This window comes from Chiloscyllium punctatum, chromosome 8 (assembly GCF_047496795.1).
Source record: "Chiloscyllium punctatum isolate Juve2018m chromosome 8, sChiPun1.3, whole genome shotgun sequence".
In the NCBI taxonomy this organism is placed as follows: domain Eukaryota; kingdom Metazoa; phylum Chordata; class Chondrichthyes; order Orectolobiformes; family Hemiscylliidae; genus Chiloscyllium; species Chiloscyllium punctatum.
This window is the reverse complement of record NC_092746.1, coordinates 47,971,786-47,998,917: the sequence shown is the minus strand read 5'-3', so window position 1 is coordinate 47,998,917 and position 27,132 is coordinate 47,971,786. Positions and strand designations below refer to the sequence as shown.

General features: G+C 40.2%; 1 protein-coding gene across 3 annotated transcripts in view; it reads left to right on the top strand.

Moving 5' to 3' along the window:
* vps50 (VPS50 EARP/GARPII complex subunit) overlaps positions 1 to 27,132 on the top strand; it is a 181,325-nt gene that overhangs the window by 48,014 nt on the left and 106,179 nt on the right. For 2 of the 3 annotated variants that reach the window (XM_072575489.1, XM_072575490.1), the window contains 4 exons: positions 1,350 to 1,420; positions 14,253 to 14,370; positions 14,456 to 14,491; positions 21,204 to 21,286. In XM_072575489.1, the coding sequence (XP_072431590.1) occupies positions 1,350 to 1,420; positions 14,253 to 14,370; positions 14,456 to 14,491; positions 21,204 to 21,286 (308 nt within the window). The remainder of the gene's footprint in view (positions 1 to 1,349; positions 1,421 to 14,252; positions 14,371 to 14,455; positions 14,492 to 21,203; positions 21,287 to 27,132) is intronic. The other variant, XM_072575492.1, reaches the window with a different exon arrangement.

Below are 27,132 nucleotides of genomic sequence, written 5' to 3'. Positions count from 1 at the left end.
CTGCCCTTGTCATGCTGTGCCTCTGGCCTCTTACTGAGTTGATGCAACCAAGTCTGGGTAGCAGTTTTGTAACAAAGCAGCTTCACTAGAGCTGTAAACAACGATTAATTCTGAATCAATGATGCCATTAGCACCTGGCCAGGCAGTTCCAGGCCTGGAAGAGCACAGCAAGCCAGCCAGCATCAGTAGATGGAGAAGTCAACGTTTTGAGTATAAGCTGTCTTCAGGTCAATAACCATGTTTCAGGCCTGAGTGGGTTTTGATGGAAAGTTGATTGTTCAAGGCCTTGCTGCATGAATACCATGTGTTCCAGTTCGGCATTTTGGGAATTGCAGAATCTGGCTAGGTTTAAACTTGGCTTCCACGATTTGAGATTTTATCACTGCTTATAAAAACATGTTTGTTTCTGGAACAACCCTGGAGTTCATGGGTCATCTGACCACACAATCCTGTCTTTTCTAGAATAGACTTTAATGGATTTTAAACAGTTGACACTCATGTCCTCTTGTAATCCAGGATTTGTCAAAAGAAATGTTTATTTTCACCCGTTAAAATCAAGAGGGAATTCAAAAACTTTGTCAATGAAAGAATTTGTTTACATTTATAGGCTTTCAACACTTTGACAAGTGTACCAATTAGTGGTTTGAGAATTAAATTAATGAGATCATTTCAGGCCATCAAATACTGCTATTATCGTTAATTGTGATGAGTGTAAATTTTAAGGTTAGGTTCATAAAGGAATTATCTTCTCAAATAGTCTTGATGCAAAAAAGAACAGCTGAAGGTTCTATTTCAAAATCAGACAGTATGAATCCTATTTCCACTACTGCAGTAAAACCCCTAGATGTGGCAGTTATGTTTTATTGCACATGTTCCAATCAATTCCTTGGACTATAATTCATATGAGACCTTATTTTAACAGTGAAAACATTAGTCCAAATGCTGGAGAGCATTTCAAAATATGTGCTTCAATATTGCTGTCTTAGGACGCTTGATATGGGTATATTTGTATGAATACTATGCTATTTAGCAGAAATGTTATAGTAGAGCTTGGTTGCATTGACATTATGGAAATATTTAATTATTTTAAGAATTGAGGCTAAGTGTAAGTTGTGCTTTCAAAAGATAAAACAGGTAACATTTCTGAAGAGACACTGTGAAGAGGTGTTAGGACTTTATTTCTTGGATACAAAATTCAAGGAGAATATTATAACTGAATTTATTGTACTTGTGTTAGCATACCCATATGTATAACTTTTTTTAAGAACAGAGCTTTCACAGAAAAGGCAAGAAACCTGCTTGGAAAAAACAGCTAAATCTTGGTCTTTTTAAAAATGTGTTTCTTGCAGGAACTTGAAAGAGTTACATCATTGCAGGCCAATCTTCAACTGGCTGCTGTCATATGTACAAACGCAAGAAGGTAAGTGACTTAGTTTTCCCAAAACTGCCTTTACTAAGGGTTCCATAGCAATCAAACATTTTTGAAACTGCGTTTTGCCTTGTAGTGAATTTGTCATATATTTGATAGAGGTATTTAAAATCATGAGGTGTCTGGTCTGAGGAGAAAGGGAGAAAACGTTCCCATTCGTAAAAGCATTGAGACCAGGAGGACACAATTTTAAGGTAGTTGGTAAAAGAAGCATAAGTGGCGTGAGTAGAAATCTGTTTTTGTGCAGCGAATGATTAATATCTGGAACGTATTGCCTGAGAGTGTAGTCATGGCAGGTTTAACTGAAACATTTAAAAGGGAATTAGATTATTGGAAAAGGAAGCACGTGAAGGGTTATGGGGAGAAGGGAGGAGAATGACACAGAATAAAGTGTTCCTTTGGAGAGTTAGTGCAGGTGCAATGGGCTGAATGGCTTTTCTCTGAATTGCAACAAATCTGTGATGCATTCACAAACTGAGCACTGACCAACTCTGTGGTTACTAGATTAATTCAACATTGTATTGTCTAAGGGCACCTTTCATGAGTCAGAACATAGAGTGCATTGGCAGAAGCATTTTATTACAAAAGGCTCATAAAATGAATGGCACTATTAGAAATTGCTGAGCCAAGGCTGAAGTCTCTCAGCTGAGGATGAAGTGTCATTAGATTCTAAATTTTAACTCTTTTTTTTTTTCTCTGTCCAATGTTGTCAGACCTGCTGAGTTTCTACAGCATTTTCTGTTTACATTTCAGATTTGCAGCATTTACAGTATGTTGCTTTTATTGAGAAAATAGATTTGATAGTTTAAGCAGACCTCAGGTATAAAATGGCTGAAAATAGCACAGTAACAATCAACCAAACAAGAAAGAGAGTTGAAGGGAAGTTGTGATCAAAGTTTGTGGTGTTTTGCCCACACCTGAATGCCGTATCCACCTCTTCTGCTCACTGAGAAGTGAGAAAGGTACCTGAGACCTTTTGGATATGATAAAAAGGAAAGCACAGTGATAATCAGTTTTCAGATTGGTTAATTATGAAGAACAACTCAAGAAATGGGCTTTTAAACTTTGTAAATATACAACCTGATTTATGCAGGATCATAAACAGTGTGAACACAGCATGGAGGTCATTAGGTTTATTGTTGCATTGTTGGCTAGAGAGATCCAGTTAATTCCATAACCCTGTAAATGTTTTTCTTTAACATGCTTATCCAATTTTCTCATGTGTTGGATTTGTGCCCTTCACTTTCTTTTCAGGCAGGGTGACTACGATTTTAACTGTTTTTTAAAAAAAAAATTGCGTAGTCTCTGGTTCTTTTACCATTGGCCATAAATCTGTATCCTCTAATTATTGAGCCTTCTGAACGGAGTAGAATTCTCCTAATGGACTTAACCATTTTCAATTTTGGATTTCTCTACAAAAGCTTCTCTTAAACTTCCCATGCTCTAAGGAGACAACTCTAACTACTTTCGTCCCTCCACAGACCTGAAGTTCTTCAGCCTTGGTAGTAATTTCAGTAAATTTATTTTACATACCGTTCAAGCAGTCTTAGTTATGCATGATGCCCAGAATTGAGTGAGTGCAGTTCTCCAGTTGAGGCTTGACCAATTTTAAAAGTAAAAGTCTGGTATATTGCTTACTTTTGTATTCTATAACTCAAAGAAATAGCTTAAAGGAGGAAAGCAGGGTGGAGAGGTGTGGGACCTTAAAGGTTCTGGACCAGCTGAAATTAAGGCTACTCAAGAGGCCAGGACAGGATCAGCACAGACATGTCAGAGGGTTGTGGGCTGTAGCAAATAAGATGTAAGGACTGAAGAGGCCACGGAAGGATTGAAAAGGTTTTTAAAATTGGTCATGTGCTTCAATATTTGGAGCTGCCAAGGGAGTTTGGAAAACAATATCAACTCTATCTGTCAGTGTGATGCAGGGACTGACTGTAACTGGAGGAATAGCAAGTGCAGATGAAATGGAGCAGCTCTTTTCATCACAGATTTTGTCAATTGGGCAGTCAAAGGAATGGGTGAAGATCACCCTGAGAGAATGAATTGATGCTGATGGCTACCATTAGCTGACAATAGGTTGGTTATGGTAGCAGCCCATGTGACAACAAGGCCTGGTGTGTCTGAGTGAGGACATGGGTGAGGGTGTCCAGGCCCTAAAATAATGAACTTAATATAGAGTCCTGAAGGCTCTTCAGGGTCCCCAAGTGGAAAATGTGTGCTGTTTATCCACCTCAGGCTGAGCTTTGCTGGAGCACTGCAGCAGCCCAGAGACAGAGATCTTGTCCAGGGAACATGGTAGTGTGTTAAAGTGACAAGCTACAGGGAGCTCAGGGTCTTTTTTGTGGACAGAATGTAAGTGCTTTGTAAAGTGGCTGCCTGGTCTTTGGACTGAACTTCGATCCATAACAATATAGAAGCGCAGTGACTTTAGTCTTCCCAATATTTAATTGGAGGAAATTTCTGCTCATCTAGTATTGTTTATTTTTAGTTGTTAAATATATGTGAAATTTAATATTTTTAATAAGCTTCCTTTTTCTTTATTCTCAATCAAGCCTTCCTTCACCTTTTTGATTTGATTAGATTCCCTACAGTATGGGAAAAGGCCCTTCAGCCCAAAAAGTCTACTCCGACCCTTCGAAGAGTTACCCACCCAGACCCATTTCCCTATCCTAGGATTTACCCCTGACTAATGCACCTAACACTACGGGCAATTTAGCATGGCCAATTCACTTGACCTGCATATCTTTGGACTGTGGGAGGAAACTGGTGAACCCGGAGGAAACCCACACAGAGACTGGGAGAATGTGCAAACTCCACATAGACAGTCACTTGAGGTGGGAATCAAACCTGGGTCCCAAGCGCTGTGAGGCAGTAGTGCTAACCACTGAGCCAACATGCCACCCTTCTTCCTTCCTTACTGGATTTAACTCTAGTTCACCTTATTTCCTCCCTTCATTGTGTTTTCTCTCAATTTTTAAATGTGGAATGAACTTGTCATTCACCACTGTCCCACCTGCTCTGTTGATTTTCCCACATAACTATCTGTTTGCAGTTTTACCAACTTGCAGGGCACAGATTTATCTAGTGGGAGGGTACAGGGGAAAAGTTCACACAAGTGACTCTCAGCAAAATACTTGTTCTAACAAATTGGAGGTGTTGTGGACAGCGAAGAGGATTACCTCAGATTACAACAGGATCTTGACCAGATGGACCAATGGGCTGAGAAGTGGCAGATAGAGTTTAATTCAGATAAATGCGAGGTGCTGCATTTTGGGAAAGCAAATCTTAGCAGGATTTATACACTTAATGGTAAAGTCCTAAGGAGTGTTGCTGAACAAAGAGACCTTGGAGTGCAGGTTCATAGCTCCTTGAAAGTCGAGTTGCAGGTATATAGGGTAGTGAAGCATTCTTGATCCTCAAACTGATGACTGTTCCTTGTAACAATATAAACCTGGTATGCTTTCCTTTATTGGTCAGAGAATTGAGTACAGGAGTTGGGAGGTCATGTTGCGGCTATACTGGACATGGGTTAGGTCACTGTTGGAATATTGTGTGCAATTCTGGTCTCCTTCCTATCGGAAAGATGTTGTGAAACTTGAAAGGGTTCAGAAAAGATTTACAAGGATGTTGTCAGGGTTGGAGGATTTGAGCTATCGAGAGAGGCTGAACTGGCTTTAGCAGGCTGGTACAATTGCAGCATTTAAGAGGCATTTGGATGGGTATATGAATAGGCAGGGTTTGGAGGGATATGGGTCGGGTTCTGGCAGGTGGGACTAGATTGGGTTGGGATATCTGGTCAGCATGGACGGGTTGGACCGAAGGGTCTGTTTCCATGCTGTACATCTCTATGACTCTATTATATTGAAGGTTTATTTCCATTCCTGCTGCTTTTCATCTGTGATAATCTGTTAGTAGGTGTATTTCTGGTGTTGCAGTTAAATGGTTGCAAGTAGAAGATCAAATGCTCCATGAGCTAGCTCCCTCAAAGCTGTGCAAGTCAGCTTCATTGGAAAATTTATGAGAGCAGTAAAAGCCAAGTGTGATCTTCAGCTCTTTTTGGTATAGAGTGGTTATTATTGCAGAATTTACATTAAATTGTTGAAGTGTCCCTCTTTTGAAGTAATATAACATGCTAATTTTCCCTAGTACATCATGCAATGGTAGTGCACCTCTGCTTTTTCTCAGTATGTGATCCTCTTGTCAGCTGTACTGTAAAAGTTTAGTGTCTGTTACAGAGATAGAAATAGAAATTATAAATTGTTTTGTAGGATTTTTATAATCACGTCAACAAATCTTTTGCCTTTGAAAGGTATGAGGACAGGTATATTGTCTACAAGAGAATAGGAGTGATTTCAGGTATGAAAATAAAGTGCTTTTGTATTTTGGAAAAGTTTTCCTCAATTTGATGCAATCTAAAATGACAATTAAGATTGATCTTTTAAAAAGACAGATGGCAAAGGAGAAATAGAAGCTATAAGGGCCTTGTAGATCAAGGGTCTTGGCTTCAATATCAGGAAGTACAATTTTTGTGGATGGGGACTAGGAATAGCCAGGGTCGTAGGCCCTGATGGGAGGCAGTGTAATCTCTGGGGTCTTAAATCTTCATAGACTGGACAAACCGACATGTGCAGTCTGGCAGATGAGTTTGTAGAATGGATTTGTGATCATTTCCAGGAGCAATATACAGTGGAACCAACTAGGGAAAATGCTATTTTGAGTAACATATTATGCAGTGAGATGGAGTTAATTAGCAATCTGTTAGCAAAAATTCACTGTGAAATAGTGATGATAATACAGTTAGATAACATTTTGTTTAAAAGTGACATACTCAAGTCCCAAACAAGAATGTTCAACTTTGAAAAAGCCAACACGCATGGGTGATCGTTCTGGACCAGATTGCATGGCTAAATAGAATAAAAGGTATGGCATTTAAATAAAAAATCAAAAACATTTCAAGAGCCTATTCAAAATTTTCAAGAAAATACATTCCATTAAAAAATTAGGAAGGTAAGACCAGGTTTATATTGTTACAAGGAATACTCATCAGTTTGAGGATTGAGAATGCTTCACAAACTAGTGAAAAGCCATGATTAAGTTTATTAATAAGAAAAATAAATTCTGTGAGAGAGAGAGAGATAGGAAAGTAAAATACATTGCAAGAATTTTTACAATTATCTGCGAGCTTTTAAGGCAGAAACAAGAGATTGCATTTTGGAGAATGAAGAAATGACAGTAGGCCCAGAATTTTTGTTCAATGTCACAGTAGACTGCACAACTTCGCAGAAATGGAGGGTAACTGATGAGATAAGAACAGTGAGGAACTGAAGATAATTAATATCAGCAGTTAATGACGAAACAATTATTGGAGAAATTTATGGAATTAAAATTTGACAAATCCCCAGTGTGTATAATTAAAACTGGAGTTCTAAAGGTAAGCCTGAGACGGTGAAGGCATTGGCAACAATTTTCCACATTTTCAAATTGTCACAGCGGATTGGAAATTAGTAACTATTACATCACCATTCAGGAAAGGAGGGAGATAGAAAGAAGGGAACAATGGGTTAGTGAGCCTGATTTCAGTCATTGGGAACTTATTGTTAAGTAAATCTTTACAATGCTGTTAGAAAAGCTTTGCACAATTAGAACATGTTAATATAGGATTGTTCCTCTGTAAAACTATTTGACAATATGTCTAATAGAACAGGTAGAGGGAACCCAATAGATGTATCATTGAAGTGTTATGGCAGAGAAGGAGTCTGTTTAGTCCATTGTGGGGTTCATGAATGTTTAAATAAGCATCATTACCTCGTGCCAATCTCCTGCCATTCCAATGTGTATTATTTCTATCCAAACAATTAGCCCTACCCTTTTGAGTGCGTATGCTGGGCTAGCTTCCATCACACATCCAGTCAGGTCATTCCAAATCCTAACTCCTTGGAGTCATAGAGATGTACAGCATGGAAACAGACCCTTCGGTCCAACCCGTCCATGCTGACCAGTTATCCCAACCCAATCTAGTCCCACCTGTCAACACCTGGCCCGTATCCCTCCAAACCCTTCCTATTCATATACTCATCCAAATGCCTCTTAAATGTTGCAATTGTACTAGCCTCCACCATTCATCTGGCAGCTCATTCCATACACGTACCACCCTCTGCGTGAAAAAGTTGCCCCTTCAGTCCCTTTTAAATTTTTCCCCTCTTACCCTCCGCCTATGTCCTCTACTTCTGAACGCCCCCACCCCAGGAAATTTATCTGTTTACCATGTTGTTGCCCCTCATGATTTTATAAACCTCCAATGCTCCAGGGCTAACAGCTTTCAGGCTATTCAACCTTTCCCTACAACTCAAACCCTTTATCCCTGGCAACATCCTTGTAAATCTTGCATCTAAATACTACTTAAATATTATGAGGGTTTTTCTGCCACCCCTACAGACAATGAATTTCCGTTTCTCACCAATCTCTGGATGGAAAGATTTTTTTCTGACACCACCTCTAAACCTTCAACCCCTCATCTTTAATCTATGCCTACTGGTTGTTAATCCCTCCATAAATGGGAAATGTTTCTTTCCATCTATGCCCCTCAACTGTATACATCCCAATCATGTCCCCTCTCAGTTTCCTCTGTTCCACAGAAAACGACTCCAATCTGTCTTCATAGCTAAAAGAAATTTCAGTAATTGACAGAGCCAGTGTAGATTTCTGTCAGGTGGGTCATGCTTGACAAACCTCATTGGATTTGTTAGATGAGGTGACTGAGGTAGTGGGCTGGGAAACACCTATGGATGTTGTTTATATGAACTTCCAGAAGGTATTTGGTAAAAAGTCAGTTAATTAAGGTAGAAGCCCATAGAACTGACACCAAATTATTGAGATGGCTGAGAAAGTTGTTGTGTAGGAGTAATGGATAGAGACTCAACTTGGTAGGATATGATGAGTAGTGACCACAAGAATCTGTATTAGGGTCTGTGTTGTTGATAAATGACTTGGATGATGGCATAGAAAGTCATCTATCCAAATTTTCTAATGACACAATTTTAGGTGGCATTGTAGACAATGTAGATAGTAGCATTAAATTACAAAAGGATGTTGATAGACTAAGTGAATGGGCAAAACTGTAGCAGATAGAATTCATTGTAAACAAGTGAGAAGTTATACATTTTGGACCGAGAAAGGATAAATAAGTATACTTTTTAGATGATTTAAATACAGTGGATGTCCAAAGAGACTTGGGGAGCTCAGGTATATAGATCTTGAAAATGCCATGAACTGGTGCAGAAAATAATCAAGAAAGCTCAAGGAATGCTGGTCTTTCTATCTAGAGGACTGGAGTTTGAGGATGCATAAGTTATGCTGCAGTTATACAAAACCCTGGTTGGACTCTTCTTGAAGAACTGTGAGCAGGTCTGAGCACCACACCTTAGGAAGGATATAATGACCTTGCAGGGAGTACAATGTAGCTTTACAAGGATGATACATGGACTTCAAGGGTTAAGTTATAAGGAGGAATTACACAAATTAGGCCTGTTTTCTCTAGAATTTAGAAGGTTAAGGGGTGATCTGAGTGAAAACTTGAAGATTTTGCTAGGAAAAGACCGGATAATAAAGACTAACTATTTCTGCTGGTTAGGATTAGAGTGGCTGGGAAATTAGAGCTCAGTGGACATAGGATTAGGAGCGATGTTAGGAAGCATTTCTACACACAAAGGGTGGTAGATGTTTGGAAATGTCTTCCACAAAGAGCAGATATACTGGATTAGGTGCTAATTTTACAGCTGAGACAAAGTTTTGTAAGTCGCGATGTTAAGGGATATGAACCAAAGACAGATATAGAGTTAGACCATAAATCAGTCATGATCTTCTCATTGAATGATAGAACAATCTTGAGAGACTGAATGGTCGATGTTCCTAAAACCCTCTAGAACCCCACTGGTCCTCAGCTACCACCCCACCAACCTCCAGATACATCGCATCATCCTTCGTCATTTCCGCCACCTCCAAACAGACCCCACCACCAAGGATATATTTCCCTCCCCTCCCCTATCAGTGTTCCGGAAAGACCACTCCCTCCGCGACTACCTCGTCAGCTCCACACCCCCCACCAACCCAACCTCCACTCCTGGCACCTTCCTCTACAATCACAAGAAATGCAAAACTTGCGCCCACACCTCCCCCCTTACTTCCCTCCAAGGACCCAAGGGATCCTTCCATATCCGTCACAAATTCACCTGCACCTCCACATACGTCATTTACTCCACCCAATGTGGCCTCCTATACATTGTGGAACATTTCAGAGAACACCTCTGGGACACCCGCACCAACTACCCCGTGGCTGAACACTTGAACTCCCCCTCCCACTCCGCCAAGGACATGCAGGTCGTTGGCCTCCTCCATCGCCAGACCATGGCAACACGGTGCCTGGAGGAAGAGCGCCTCATCTTCCGCCTAGGAATTGTCCAACCGCAAGGGATGAACTCAGATTTCTCCAGCTTCCTCATTTTCCCCCCCCAATCTTATCTCAGTCCCAACCCTCCGACTCCGCACTGCCTTCTTGACCTGCAATCTTCTTCCCGACCTCTCCGCCCCCACCCCCTCTCCGGCCTATCACCCTCACCTTAACCTCCTTCCACCTATAGCATTCCCAACTCCCCTCCCCCAAGTCTCTCCTCCCTACCCTTTATCTTAGCCTGCTTGGCACACCCTCCTCATTCCTGAAGAAGGGCTTATGCCCAAAACATCGATTCTCCTGCTCCTTGGATGCTGCCTGACCTGCTGCACTTTTCCAGCAACACACTTTTCAGCTCTGATCTCCAGCATCTGCAGTCCTCACTTTCTCCTAAAACTCTCTAGTCCAGGTATTAAACTGGTAATTTTGCAACTTTCCAGCTAAAGCAACATCCTGTTAAATCTTTTCTGTACCTTCTCCAGTGCAATCACATTCCTGTTCTAACATTGATTTCAGAACTGCACACAATACTCTACCTATGGCCTAACCGTTATGTCCCATCATAATCTCCCTGCTCTTAGAAACTATGCCTTGGCCAGTTCATGATGTGGACGTGCCGGTGTTGGGTTGGGGTGGACAAAGTTAAAAATCATACAACACCAGGTTATAGTCCAACAGGTCTATTTGGAATGAGAGAGCTTTCAGAGCGCTGCTTCTTCATCAGGTAGCTCGTGGGGAGGATCATAAGACACAGAATTTGTAGCAAAAGATCAAAGTGTCATACAACTGTTGTGATGCATTGAACAAACCGAGATTGCTGTGAAGTCTTTAATCACTTAGAATTGGTTGCAGGTTTCAATTCAATAATAAGTAAATCCCAGAACTTTCAAGTCACTTCCCCGAAATAATGTAAGGTTTTATTAAAAAAAAGTGACATCTCAGCTCAGACAATGCATTAAAGGTGTGAGGTGTGAGTTTGCAGTTGCACATTCATTCTATTTTGTTCAAAAAGCACACAATCTGCAGGCAGTCAGTCCGTCCATGTGACATGTTATAATTTCCCACTTTGGAAATAGAACTAGTCTGACTCAAGATTGGAATACTGATAGACTTTTCAGGGTCCTGCAGTTTGTCATGTATTCCCGTGCCTTGTTCGGCCTACCCAAGTGTTCATTTCATGTATTTCTGGATTGAATTCCTTTTACAACCAGTCAGCCCATTTCTACCCTCCTGTAATCAAAGGCTATCCTCCTGATTATTTATCATCCCACCAATTTTTGAATCATTTGCAAAATTACTGATCAACCCTCCAACTTTCAAGTCTGAATCATTCTTGAAAACCACAAGTAGCATGGGCTCTAACACCGACCCTGGCACCACACTGGTTATAGACTGCCAGGCAGAAAGCAGTCAGCAACTATCTCCCTTTTCTCCCTGCCACTCAGCCAAATGTGGATAAAATATGCCAAATTTCCTTGGATCCCATGAGCCCTTACTTTGCAGTCTCCCATTCGGGACCTTACCAAAAGCCTTGTTGACATCCAAGATGACTACATTGAACACATTGCCCTCATCTAAACAGCAGGCCACTTTTCTGGAAAATTAAATGAACTTGATCAGACCTGACCTCCCCTTGACAAAACCATGCTGAACTGTTACCTCGTACTCAAGACTTGTACCCTGTCGTTCCTCAAAGTTGTTCCTTCTTGGCTTACACCGTGAAAGTGGCCATAGTCCCACAGGCTGCTGTCAGTAGACTGGAAGGGAGGTGACTCGTGATGATTTTAACTTGATCATTGTTGAGGCTTTTATGATTTGCTCATGTCTGGTACAGGGATTAAACCCATATTGTTGTATTCACTCAGTATCATAAACCAGCTGTTCCATCAGTGGAGCTAATCAATATTTAATGGCTTAGTAAGCAGTGACTAGGAAAAAAATACACGTTGGTTTCTGCCCTACAAAGGTGACCTCTAATCTTTTAGCATTGTCCCTTGATTCTGGGCATGTTCACAGGAGAAAACCTCTTTTCCACATCCAAACTCTCGAGTGTGTTCCGGATCTTCTATACTTTAGTCAAGTCACCCCTCACTGTTATAAAGTCAAATAGAGATAAGCCAGTCTTTCCAACCTTTCCTTATACGCAACCAACTTTTTCCAGATATCAATCTAGTAAATTTGTTGTGAATCTTATGGTTCTTGAGCTCCTACCCATTTACAAAATAAATTAATAATTTATGCCTTTGTAACAAGTAGCAAATGTAATTCCCAAGTATATGTGAAACCAAATGGTATTTCAGGGCAAAGAGTCATCCATGCCATTCCTTCATCGCAGAGGTAAATATGAATGCTAATTTGTTTTTAAAGAACTAATTTGTATTTCAGGAATGCAGCATTCTATGTTAGAATTGCTCCCTACTTGCAATTCTGATTGAATTGTTTTTTTCAAAAACAAAAGTCTACAAAAAACATTTCAAGTAGGAATAATAAAGTTTGTGCTCTCGAAAAAGCATCAACAATCTCAAATTGGAACTCTTTCCCTTCACAGGAGCTGCCTAAACTGTTGAGTGTTCCCAGGGTTTTTCTTCCATGTTTGCATAATCTGCACTGAAGTTCTGCTAAAATATTAAGTCTGTAAAAGAACTTGTGGAAAATATTAATCAATTGGATTTTCAGTTAATGCTTGCTTGGCATTTTTCAATTTGCACGAACATGGTGCAAATATTCACTGATCACTTTAATTACTTTTTAACTGTAATCATTTTGCGTTCAAAGTCTATTTACAGTGGGGTAAGTATTCAGCAGGGATGTAACTTTTTTGTATGTATTGGAAAATAAACTTCAGAACAAAGAAAGATGAGAATATTTTTGCACAACGACATAGAATTTATTCTTGGCATATGGATGGATAAAAGAAAATCTGAAGTTGTCAAAATCAGGGAGCTGATGAGATGCCAGAAGTATTTCCTAAGATGGCTGCTCAACACAAGTCATCATCTGATAACTCAATGCTCATCATCATATTGAGATGGGCTAAGAGCATTTTGAATAAAACAGTCGATATATTAAAACTACATGTCCAAATGTTGTTTGATATTCAGTACTTCTTACAAGTGTAAGAAAGTGAATTTTGGTTGAAAGAACAAAGCATACATATTGGAAAATTAAAATCCAAATCACATTTATGTTTCAAGATGTGGAGGCGTGGATCATTATTAGTGTAAATCAGGTAAACAAGGCCACAAAAATGTAAGAAAGAAGCAATAAAATTTCTTGAGGATTAGAACTGAAGAAGTTGAGAAGTTATGTCTGATTTGCATGGAATTTTAGATGTGGCTACACTTGTGGTTTTGTGCACACTTCTGGTCATTATGTTTGAAACAAGCATACAGTGGCACTGATGAAGATATAAGAACGTACAGTGATATAATAGTACAGAGATATTAAAATAAATCAGGAAAGATAGAATGGGTTGGGTTTCATTTTGGAAACTAGAAACCAATAAGATTCTATGTTATGAAGGTAGACATAGATGATTGAATGGGGATTCAAACCTAAATACCATAAACATAAGAGTCACTCATAAGTCCAAAAGGGAACTCAGGAGAATCACCTTGACCCAGAGGATGGAACTTGCAATGTAGTTATGGTAGATTAGGTAAATTGATTTTAGCAAAGGGTGAAGAGGATAGAGGATGCGCTGGGAGCAAACAAGTGTAGTGTGTAAGGACATGAAGACCTCATTGAGAATACCGATCAGTTGGTCTGAATAGCCTAATGCTGTGCTGTTTTATTTGGAGAAAATACCTTGATATTAAAGATAGTTTATTGACTGCACGAATCAAAAGGAAGTTGCAGAATTACAAAGAACAAGAAATTTCATTTATCTGTAATAAAAGCTGATTATTTACTGTTTTAATGAAACTGTTAATTCTGTTGTATGGATGCTGACCATCTGATTTTTGAAGTGGCTTTCCTGGTTTAGAGTGTGCTGTGCATTTGTCATTCAATTCTTTTGGTTTAAGAATGCACCCCCCGTCTCTGCTGTAATAGTAGCTTTTTCAACCTATGAAATTTCTGTGGAATTTTCTCACTAAAGTTGCCTCCCTTTTGCCTTTGCTCTCTTTTTCATACTTGGTCTTAAAACTTCTGATCAGTTGTTTTTGGTCTGAATTCTTCTACTTCTGGCCCAGGGTTCCTTTAACTTACGACTCTGTAAAGCATCATGGGATATTTTGGCATGTTAAAGATGTAATTTAGGTTGTATTTTTAATAAGAAAATAAACATTGTATCATGAAGATAAATAACATTTTGATTGCATTTCATTACCATAAGTAATTGTTTGAAACAGACTTGGTGATGTTTTATTTTGTCAGGCAGCTAAATATTGCCAAGGAAGGCTTTACACAAGCTAGCCTGGGGTTGCTTGCGAATCAAAGAAAGAGACAGCTGTTGATTGGACTACTGAAGTCTTTACGCACAATTAAAACGCTGGTATATATTTTTTACATACTTAAACTTTTTTTGTTTTATTTTGTGTGAAATATTTCTGACACAGTTTTTATTTTGTTCTCTACAGCAAAGGACGGACGTACGGTTAAGTGAAATGTTGGAGGTAGGCAACCATGATTTAAATTATCATAAGACTAGAAAAGCAAATTCACTGGTCACTGTATTTTCAGGTCATAAATTTTAAATGTGAAGTAAATTGCTTAAGATGATTTTTCTATACAGTTTTTTTGATCGATATCATGTTTGGAAAGTTGCATCCTGTTAAACTAATGTAATATGTTAAAGTTTGCAATGTTCATGAATGGTGATCCAATAAACAACATTTTGACTTACTGTCATGATTATCACACATCATAGCTGTTTGAACTGTTTTCAATTTTGTTGCCTTAGCCAAAATTACAAAGCAAAGCTAAGTTTATTACTCTGTACAAAATTTACTGATAATGGCTAGTAACAAATGAAACAGGCTTGAAGGGCTGAATGGCCAAATCCTGTTCCTAACTAGAACACGTTTTCTGTATATTTGGACAAGTTCGGTCCAGTCAATGTCGAGGCTGGTACCTGGACCTGGCAGGGTGGCTGACTGCTTTGGAAGAATCATGGAGATCTTTTGCAAAATGATTCCCCTAACAATTGTCCTATGATTTTTTTTGTGCTTGGAAAATTAATGAAGATATCAAAATTTGAATTGTCTCTCTTACATCTGTGTCTTAGTGTTATTGCATTTCTCTGTTGATAAATCTAATGAATAGTGGTGATCTTGATATCTGTCGTGTTTTATTGTTTGGCGTAGTTTGACAAGTTCATGGATTCCTACACGTTACCTGAGGGAGAGGCACAAATTCCTTTTTGTCTTTCATTTGTATTTGGTCATCTGCACTCTTATGGCATCAAATTGCTATTCCTTTTTAGTTTGTCCTTTGAACTTCTCTGAATACTGCTTTGCATTCTTCATTCCTCTCTTAACTCAACTCAAGTATATTTTCTTGCCTCCAGAGGATTAAAAATGTTTAAGTTTATCAATTGGATTGAAGGTCAGTGGAAAAGAAAAATGGAAAAGAGCTACTGATTTGTTGTAACAGGTTTTAAGTTACTGGTCAAAGAAATGTATACGCCATATCATTTCACAACCGAGCAATCTACCATTCAGTGAAATGAACCTTTAACATCACTAAAAACCAATTTATTCATGAGAACAATGTATGTCAAGAGAAGGTTTGTGTAGCAGGTAAAGAATGGTCTGCCTCATCGTAGTTGTTAAGTGGAAAGTCATAAAGCATTTTATAGGATGGGGTGACTTGTAACTCTATTTAATAGGCTTGGGTTTTTTAAGAGATAATGCTCCCTGTAGCAGCTTATAAAGCAACAGTTAGCATTCCCATTCAAGCAGGATCTGCAGGTGGTGTTGAGCATCTGGCTGACTTTGATTTCTGAGAAACTTGTGTCAAGGTCAGTGCCAAGTCCATTCATATGACTATAGCAGTCATTTTTGTTTGGCTGTTTAATATTTTTTAAAGTCACTAAATATTCATACAACTATTTATTTAAGTTGTATTTTGGTTTGTTCATGGTCTGCGGATTCAGAATTATGTCAGCTATAGTTGAAAAGTTGTTTAGGGAATTAAAAATTTTTATAACAGGGCGGCTTCAGTTTTGCCAGAGAGACAACAGCGTGTTTTCCCAATCTATGTAGTCTAAACCAAAGGACAACTGAAACATCTCAATTACAACTGCAACAGTTTCATTTTAAAGAGGTTCATGCAATTACCTAGCTAAAAATTCTTACAAAATGTTTCCACATTGAAATTTTTACTAGTTGCAGGTTAACCCATGTTTTGCTGGAAAAACGCAGCAGGTCAGGCAGCATCAAAGGAGAAGGAGAATCAACGTTTTGGGCATAAGCCCTTCAGGAATGAGGAGGGTGTGCCAAACAGGCTAAGAAACAAGGTAGGGAGGAGGGACTTGGGGGAGGGGTGTTGGGAATGCGATAGATGGAAGGAGGTTAAGGTGAGGATGAGAGGCCGGAGAGGGGGTGGGGGCAGAGAGGTCGGGAAGAAGATTGCAGGTCAAGAAGGCGGTGCTGAGTCGAGGGTTGGGACTGAGAAAAGGTGGGGGGGAGGGGAAATGAGGAAGCTGGAGAAATCTGCATTCATCCCTTGTGGTTGGAGGGTTCCTAGGAGGAAGATGAGTCACTCTTCCTCCAGGCGTCGTGTTGCCATGGTCTGGCGATGGAGGAGGCCAAGGCCATGAGGCTGAACACTTTAATTTCCCCCCCTCCCACTCCGCCAAGGACATGCAGGTCCTTGGCCTCCTCCATCGCCAGACCATGGCAACACGACGCCTGGAGGAAGAGCGACTTATCTTCCGCCTAGGAATCCTCCAACCACAAGGCATGAATACAGATTTCTCCAGCTTCCTCATTTCCCCTCTCTCCCACCTTTTCAGTCCCAACCCTCAGACTCAGCACCGCCTTCTTGACCTGTAATCATCATCCCGACCTTCCCAACCTCCCCGACCCCACCCCCTCTCCGGCCTATCACCCTCCCCTTAACCTCCTTCCACCTATCGCATTCCCAACACCCCTCCCCCAAGTCCCTCCTCCCTACCTTTTATCTTAGCCTGCTTGGCACACCCTCCTCATTCCTGAAGAAGGGCTTATGCCCGAAACGTCGATTCTCTTTCACCTTTGATGCTGCCTGACCTGCTGCGCTTTTCCAGCAATACATTTTTAAGCTCTGATCCCCTGCATCTGCAGTCCTCAATTTCTCCATGTTTTGCATGCCCAATTAATATTAATTTGAGATGTTGCGATGGATAGTAGTTGGTACTTTGCTTTCTTCTAGTAAGTGCAGATGGCAAAATTAATTTTCTTTGGTTTAGACTTGATTCATTGAATCATAGCACAGCTGGAGGCCGTTTGGCCCATGTTCCAGCTCTTTGGAGCTGTCTAGTAAATCCTACCTTTGTGTTCTCTACTTATAATGTTGTAAAGTATTTTTTCTTCAAGTATCTATCTGTTACACTTTTGAATGTTAGTATTGAACTTGTTTCCTCCACCTTTTCAGGTAGTGCATTCCAAATTGGAACTATAATGAGAACAGGTTTCCTTGTACCATCTCTGCTTCTTTATCTCCTCTATCCAGGATCTCTGTACTATATGATGGAGGGGAGGAGAACTTGAGGAAGTGAATGATTATTTCAGGAAATCTACAGAAATTAAAGCATACTGGTTCAAGTGTATAAAAGACAGATTAAGGGCTCATTTAAAGGAAGCATTCTGTCATGTTGTTTGTTCAACCCAAAATGGATTTGAAAATCTTGTAATCATTTAAGAAGCAATATGATGCAATGGTGTACTGATGGAAATGTTGAGTGTTTCTGGATATTTGAGCTGAAATGACACCCATAATGATTGAAAAGAAAGAGTTTATGGAAACTGGAAATAGACATTGATATTTCCTACCATGCGGTTGAGATTTCCTTTGTTCATTCAGGGGATGTGTGTGTTGCTGTTGGACTAGCATTTATTACCCATCCTAATTGTCCTTAGGAATGTTATCAAGTGTTATCAAGCCCTTCATCATTCCTGATGAAGAACTTATGCCTGAAACATCGATTCTCCTGCTCCTCGGATGCTGTCTGACCTGCTATGCTTTTCCAGCACCATACTCCGAAATGTTATCAAGTGTTTATGCATTTCAAAGTGGGAATGGTGTAATGGTAATGTCACTGAATGAGTAATCCCTGGCTAAAGCTGTGAGGAACATAGATTCAGATCCCACTTTGTTAGATGCTGAAGTTTGAATTAATGTTTTAAAATCTAGAATTAAATGCTCATCTAATGGCAACCATGGAACTACTGTTGATTGTGATTAAATCCTACCTGGTTCAACAACACGATGTAGGGAAGGAAATCCTCAACTGGTCTGGCCTATGTGTGACTCCAAACCCACAGCAATGTGGCTGACTCTTAGCTGTCATTAGGGATGGACAATAAATGTTGGCCTAACAATGATGTCCACATTCCATGAATTAATTTTTATAACAAAAAAAAAAGCATTGCACTTAAGAATTCATGTACCTTGACAAACTACTGCAGTCCAGGTGGTAAAGGTATTTCCACATTGACTATTCCAAGATATTGACCTAGTGACAATGAAGGAATAACAATATTTTTTCCAATTCAGATTGTGGGAATCCTAAAAATGGAGGGTATCCCCATGCGCCTACTGCTCTTGTTCAAATAGATGGTAGAAATCATGGGTTTGTGTGCTATTGAAGAAGCCTTAGTAATTCAGTGGAATGTGTCTTGTAGATGGCACCCACTGTATCCACAGTGTGCTCATGATTGAATGCATGAACTCTTAATCTTGTGAGTGAAGCATCAATCGAGTAGACTGCTTTGACTTGTGCACATCAGAAAGTTATGCAGCATGTCACCAGATATTAATGAACACTTAATCCAATTGTGATCGTATTATTTCAAAAGGAGCAGGAGTAAGTCATTAATTTAGAATCATAGGTCTGTTTCCATGCTATACATCTCTATCTGTCCAACTCGTCTGTGCCAACCAGATATCCTAAGTTAATCTGGTCACATTTGCCAGCACTTGGCCCACATCCCCCTCAATCTTTCTTATTCATACACCCATCCAGATGCCTTTTAAATGTCATAATTGTGCCAGCCTCTACTATTTCCTCTGACAGTACTTTCCATACACGCACCACCCTTTATGCCCCTTAGATCCCCTCTTAGCTTAAACCTGTGCCCTTATGGACTACCCCACCCCAGGGAAAAGACCTTGTCTATTCATCCTATCTGTGGCCGTCATGACTTTATAAGCCTCTATAAGGTCATCCCTCAGCCGTTGATGCTCCAGGGAAAATTACCCCAGCCTATTCAGCCTCTGCCCATAGCTCAAACCCTCCAATCCTGGCAATATCCTTTTAAATCTTTCCTGCACCCTTTGAAGATTCACAACATCCTTCTTATAGCAGGGAGACAGAATTGCATGCAGGATTGCAAAAGTGCCTAACCAAAGTCCTGTATAGCTGCAACATGACCGTAGACATAGGAGCAGAAATTAGGCCATTCAGCCCATTGAGTATGATCTGCCATTCAATCATGGCTGATAAGTTTCTCAACCCCATTCTCCTGCTTTTTCCCTGTAATCCTTGATTCCCTTCATACTCCAGAACCTACCTATCTCATTCTTAAATCTGTTCAATGACCTGGCTTCCACAGCCATCTGTGGCAATGAATTCCATAGATTCGCCACTGTCTGGCTGAAGAAGTTTCTCCTTATCTCTGTTCTGAAAGGTCTTCCCTTTACTGTAAGGCTGTTCCCTTGGGTCCTGGTCTCTCCTACCAATGGAAACACCTTCCCAACATCTACTCTGTCAAGGTCGTTCAGTATTCTGTATGTTTTCAATTAGCTTCCCCCTCATCCTTCTAAAGTCCATCAAGTATAGACCCAGAGTCCTCAAATGTTCCCCACATGACCTCCAACTCCTATACTCAATGCACTAACCAATATTCTGAGAAATGGTTTCATGGTTCACTTAGATCATAGTCAATTGGCAGCTCAGCTCTATTTGGTCACCTTAATTCATAATTAAGGAAGGATGTTGACTGAAGCATAGCAACAGCCATAGAATAATTACAGCACAGAAAGAGACCATTCAGCGCATCATGTCAGTGTCAGCTGAATAAATCAATTGCCCATTCTAATCCCACTTTCTGGCACCTGGGCCCCAGCCTTGTAGGTTATAGAGATGCAGATCCAAGTTACTTATAAATGACCTAAAGTTTTCTGCCTTAGCTGTCGAAGTGGACAGTGAAATTCCACCACTCTCTGCGTGAAAAATCTTTTTCTGTTGAGCCCTCCAATCCTTTTACCAGGCACATTAAATCTGTACCAGGTAGTAATTGACCTCTCCACTGCGGGAAGTAGGTCTTCACTATCCAAGACCCCACGTTATTTTGTACACCTCAATTATGTATCCCAGCTGCTTCTGTTCTTAGTACAACAGCACTAGCCTATCCAATTTTTACTCCGATCTGCAATTTTCAAGCTCTGGCAACATTATCCAGAGATGTGCAGGTTAGCTGAATTGGCCATGCTAAATTGCCCGTAGTGTTCAAGGTGTGTGCATTTGTTAGTGGTGATGGGGGAGTGGATCTGGGTGGGATACTCTTCTGAGGGTCAGTGTGCACTTGTTGGGCTGAAGGACCTGTTTCCACATTATAGGTATTCTATACTGATCTTGCTTTTTTGTACAGTTCCAGCATGATATCCCAGCATTTTTGTTCAGTACCTCACCCAATGTGGGAAAGGTTTGCCCATGTTCCTTTATTATCTCATTGACTCGGCCTGCCATCTTCAGGAGCCTGTGGAGATCCATTCCAAGACGTTTTACTCCCCGTGCCCTCTTAATATCTTCCTGTTTATTTTGTATTCCTATGCTTTATTGCGAATGCAAAACCTCACACTTCAAAGCTCCACTTAGATTAGAGCCAGATGATGGTCTTCATCCACCTGAATCACCAGGGCTTGGCTTATCATATTAAAAGGATAGTGTCTTCTGTTCTGCTCTATGCCCTCATTGTCACATAATTCATATGTTTTGTCTTTCTGCCCTGAAGCCTGGCCTTACATGTATGCCTTGTCACTAACTGATCATTCAAGGTTAAACTAAGCATTTTAATGTAGATTCGCTCATAGTTTTATTTACAATTTGGGAATTTTTTACAACTGAAAATTTGGTTTCATGGTTTTGTTGAGGTCTGAATGCTTTATGATTGTTTGTTTAAGGAAGAAGATTATCCTGGAGCAATACAACTCTGTTTGGAATGTCAGAAAGCAGCTAGCACATTCAAACACTACAGCTGCATAAGGTAACACTGATCTTTAAATACATAAATCAAATAAGAGATTTCTATTTGTCATTCATCTTTATTTACTAGACCTTGAACTTTACTGAATGAAGTGGTAAACTACAAGTAAATCTGAAAATGTTTTGATGCATGAAATTGCATCCTGACCACCTGAGACAATCTATTGGATGGCTTTCAAACCTTTGTGTAGTTAAACTGCACAATTATGTGAAATACATTTGTTAACTCGTGGCCTAATTTTCAAATAATAGCATCAACTATTCAAAGGAAAGCAATACTGGAGTTTACATGGTCAAAGCATGTCCTGAAAGCCTTAAGCATAGGGTGCAGAAAATAGCAAGACACTTTGAAAAGTATCTGTTCATGGGCTCTGTCTATGTGACAGATGGATATATGATTCATATCTTTGACAGTAATTCTGGATAAGAGCAAGGCATACTAAATGTTAACCAAGATCTCCAAACTGACTCTTGGTCTTTTTATCTTGTCGTTTGAATCATATCACAGCAGTTACTATGCTTTTTTTAAATCGAAAAAGCTTTCATATGTCATTCAGGCTTCACACAATTTTAGTATCTGGTGCAACAGCTTCAGAGTTTGCTCTTAAAAACAGATTTCTTGACTTCTGTTTCACTTTGCTTTGTGTACTTGCTGACTATGCTGATGTTTATCAATGGATCAGTCACAATCACTGGCAAGGTTTGTGGTTACAGCTTTATTTGGCAAATGGACTGTAATGGGGGAACCAAGTCCCAGCAGCAGCATCTAGAACAGTGAAAATGTAGAAAACTGGGAAAAAGTGAAACATTCCGGCACAATCTCTATAGAGTCACTGAATATTGAATACCTGTTCTCTAATCTTTTTCAGTTATATTCCATGGATAATATTTTAAGTTAAACAACTTATTAATAAAAACATGATACTCTTCAGTCTTGGTTCATTTTTTAAAAGTTGAGAAAATTCAGTGTTAGCGAAACTGTTTGCATCTTTAACTAAACTTCAGAATACCTAAGAGGCTTTTCAGAGCCTCAGTTTCCCTTCGTTTGGTCTAGTTAGGTCATTTTAGTTTTCTCCTCAACCACAGCTATTTGTTAATATTGTGAAAGGCTTTTACTTTTATGAAAGTAACTTGCCAGTTGGTGCCAGTATATTGAGTGTTCAAGTGCAAGACCCCAAATACTCTGTTACCAAATAACTGTGGAGAGAGAGGAAAAAAAAGAAGACAAATGAGATGAAGAAAACATGAATGGCAAGTTGTTATGCAACAGAGAATGCAAAGACAATTCTATCAACTACAGATCAGTTAGTTTGACATTGGTATGAGGAAAGGTTTGAGAAATAATAAGCAAGGAGAAAATTGACAGACATTTGGAAACATTTGATTAATAATGTTAAGAGCCATCATGGATTCATGAAAGTTAGGTTGTGCTTGATTAATCTAATTACATTTCTGATCAAGAAAGAGGTTGAAGAGAATATATTGAATATATGTATGAATTTTAAGTGGCAAACTATTTCTCAAAAAAGCTGGTTAACATTATTGTAACTCTTGGAATTGAAGTATCAGAATCAACATGAATAAAGTTGGCTTAAGGTTTGAAAATAGTGAATTGTGTTAAATGGCTGCATTTCAGACTGAAGAGTAGTAGGGTGCGGTGTGGTGGCTCAGTGGTTAGCACTGCTGCCTCACATCACCAGGGTCCGAGGTTCAATTCCAGCCTCGGGTGACTGTGCAAACTCCACACAGGCATTCTCCCCGTGTGCTTCAGTTTCCTCCCACAGTCCAAAGGTGTGCAGGCCAAGTGAATTGGCCATGCTAAATTGCCCACAGTGTTAGGTGCATTAGTCAGAGGGAAATGGGTCTGGATGGGTTACTCTTCGGAGGGTTGGTGTGGACTAGTTGGGCCAAAAAATATTTATGGGCGGCACGGTGGCTCAGTGGTTAGCACTGCTGCCTCACAGCACCAGGGTCCTGGATTTGACTCCTGCATGTCTGTGGGGAGTTTGCTCCGGTTTCCTCCCACAATCCAAATGATGTGCAGGTCAGGTGAATTGGCCATGCTAAATTGCCCACAGTGTTAGGTGTGTTGGTCGGGAAATGGGTCTGGGTGGGTTGCTCTTCAGTGCTAGGGTAAATGGACAAAGTCTTTGGGGTCGGGGAGTCCAAAGCTAGATGGCATAGGTTTAGGGTGAGAGGGGAAAGATATAAGAGAGACCAAAGGGGCCACGTTTTCATGCAGAGGGTGGTATATGTATGGAATGAGCTGCCAGAGGAAGTGGTGGAGGCTGGTACAATTGCAACATCTAAAAGGCATTTGGATGAGTATATGAATAGGAAGGGTTTGGAGGGATATGGGCCGGGTGCTGGCAAGTGGGACTAGATTGGGTTGAGATATCTGGTCGGCATGGACGGGTTGGACAAAAGGATCTGTTTCCAATGTGTACGTCTCTATGACTCTGTAATAGGCTAACAGAATGGACAGAAAGGTAATGGATGGAATTTAATAAAGAAATGCATGAAGTAATAGCTTTTTAGCAGAAGTGAGAGGAAGTACAGACAATAGCAGGGTGTGTGGGCAGGAATCCCAGACTAGGATTGTTATTAGGCAATTGAGGTAATAAGTTGTAATTTTGGGCTTGCCAGTTCTGTGGTGTTAATAGCGTCCAATGAGCTTTGACCAAGGTAGGACAGCAGTGCTTTCTTTCAGACAGATGCCTACTCTTTCAGGCCTTTGTCGCTTTTTGTTTTCACAGTCTCTCGTCCAATACGTCAATTCTGATTGAGGAGTTGCAACAATCTTCAAGCCTCAAAGTGGACTCACCCTGGGGAAAAGTGTTTCTGGAGTACTGGGTTGGGGAAGGTTAAACCTGGGGGTGCATGTTTATCAATCTTTGAATGCGACAAGAAATAAAGATTCGTAATTAGAATGCCTGAACGAATTGTGTGGGTTTTGTTAATAGATGCAGAACGTAAAAGCAGGGGTGTTATCATGAATCGTTATAAAGCTCCTCTCTCCATGAGGAGAGTGTTCTATCCACTGTTACTCACCAACAGTGCAAAAGTCTCAAAGGGTGGAAGAGAATTTACTGGAATGTTTCCAGAGATTGGAGAATTTTAATTACAGCTGGACAAGTTTGTTCACCTTGCAGCAAAGGAGTATGTGGGGAGATTTGGTTAAATTGCACAAGATTATGACATGATTTGGAGATGCCACTGTTGGCCTCAGGTGTACAAAGTTTAAAAATCACACAACACTAGGTTATAGTCCAACAGGCTTATTTAAAAGCACTATCTGATGAAGGAGCAATGCTCCGAAAGCTAGTGCTTCCAAATAAACCTGTTGGGCTATAATCTGGTGTTGTGTGATTTTTAAGGTTATGACAGATTTAGATAAAGATGAGCCAAGAAATGTTGTTCCCACTAGCCAGTGGGAGAAAAACTAAGGAGTATGTTTAAGATTTTGGGCGACGGATGCACAATGTATATGTGGTAGAGCGTTTTCATGTGGTAAGTTGCAAACATTTGGAGCTTGCTGCCTACAAAGATGGTTGAAAGCAGAGATAATCAGTGATTTTAAAAGAAAATGGGATAGGCATTTCAAGAGAATAAGTTTGTTAGGCAACATATATAGAACAGAGGAATGAGATTTCCACAAAAGTGCTTGCTGACATCAGTATGATGTGCTGAACTGTCTCCATTTGTGCCATAAATCTCTCGTGCTGTAATGCACTGCATTTGAAATGGGCAGAAGTTTGTTTGATAGAAGGTGCTATGATACAATGAGTCTAGATTTGTAATCAAATATTATGAACAGGTTGCATTTTAAAACAAATCCCTCTCCCTCTTCTCACCATCTATCCATAAGGAGATTGTGATTTATTTTTTCCTTTTAAAAATATGTGGTCTGTTGCTGCACAATCGCTATTGAATAGACTAACTTTTAGCACGTTTTTGAGAAGATTTGTAGTTTAGGTTGAGGGTTTGGATGTAGGTTTGCTCGCTGAGCTGGAAGGTAATTTTCTGACGTTTCGTCACACACCAGGTAACATCTTCAGTGAGCCTCTGGACGATGCATTGCTGATGATTCCTGCTTTCTATTTATATGTTTGGGTTTCTTTGTGTTGGTGATGTCACTTACTATGGCGATGTCATTTCCTGTTCTTTTTCTCTGGGATGGTAAATCGGGTGCAAGTCAATGTGTTTGTTGGTAGAATTCCGGTTGGAATGCTATGCTTCTTGAGCTCATTTCTTACAGAGAACACCAATATAGCTTGGTTTGCTTTTTTACAGGTCAGAGGCTTTTTGTTTGCACCCTGTGATTAGGGATGTCAATTATCGTCCGTAGATGTTGAATGGAAAAGCGCTGACTCTTAAAATATGTGGGCTATTTCAAATTTGTTTTGGTATAAAGACAGTTGGGTTCAGTACTGTAGGAATCACATGCCCATACCTCCCAGGGAAGGTGGAGGATGGGAAAACTTTCTGGCTGTAAGAGCTGGTGTTGGAGGTGATTTCCTCGCATTCCAGGAGCAGCAATTACTGTTTCATATGCTGTTGCATTGTTTTTGAACTTTGGGGAAAAAAAATCAGAACAACAGCAGTTTTATAAAGGGTGAGGTACAGACAAAGGAAGCACTTGGTCAGATCAGTGCAGAAGAGAGAGAGAAAGAAACTGATACCATAGTAAAACCTCACAGTTACTTCCTTTGCTGTTTGAATTTATGTATCGCTGGATATCAGCAACGGTATGTGATGGATGGCAATTATAGGAAGGGGGAAAAGTCGCAGATACAGTCACATAGATGGGATAACTCCAGGAAAGTTGAGAAGTAGGCAGTTAGTGCAGGAGTCTTCTGTGGCTATCCCCATTTCAAACAAGTATGTTGTCTTGGAAAATGTAGAGGGTGATCAATTCACAGGGGAATGTAACACGAACAGCCAAGTTTCTGGAATTGAGGCAGGCTCTAAGGTAACAAGGGGTACGTCGCCTTCCAAAAGATCAGTTGTGTTAGGGGACTATCAAGTCCAAGATACAGATAGCCTTTTCTGTGGCCAGCAGCAAAAAATCAGAATGGTGTGTTGCTTCCCTAGTGCCAAGATCAAGGATGTCTCCGAGAGCGTGCAGACTGTTCTCAAGGGGGAGAGGGGCCAGCAAGAGGTCAATTGTCCACATTGGAACCAACCACATAGGAAGGGAAAAAGTTGAGATTCTAAAGGGAGATTACAGAGAGTTAGGCAAGAATTTAAAAAGGAGGTCTTCGAAAGTAGTAATATCTGGATTACTCCCAGTGCTACGAGCTAGTGAGGGCAGGAATAGGAGGATAGAGCAGATGAATGCATGGCTGAGACAGGGACAAGATAGGACAAGTAAATTAAACTGCATTTGTTTCAATGCAAGGGAGCTAACTGGGAAGGCAGGTGAACTCCGGTCATGGTTAGGAACATGGGACTGGGATATTGGAGCAATTACAGAAACATGGCTCAGGGATGGACAGGACTGGCAGCTTAATGTTCCAAGATACAAATGCTACAGGAAGGATAGAAAGGGAGGCAAGAGAGGAAGGAGAGTGGCGTTTTTGATAAGGGATAGCATTATAGCTGTACTGGGGGAGGATATTCCAGAAAATACATCCCAGGAGGTAATTTGGGTGGAACCGAGAAATAAGAAAGGGATGATCACCTTTATTGGGATTGTATTATAGACTCCCTAATAGTCAGAGGGAAATTGAGAAACAAATTTGTAAGGAGACCTCAGCTATCTGTAAGAATAATAGGGTGGTTATGGTAGGGAATTTTAACCTTCCAAACGTAGACTGGGACTGCTATAATGCTAAGGGTTTAGAT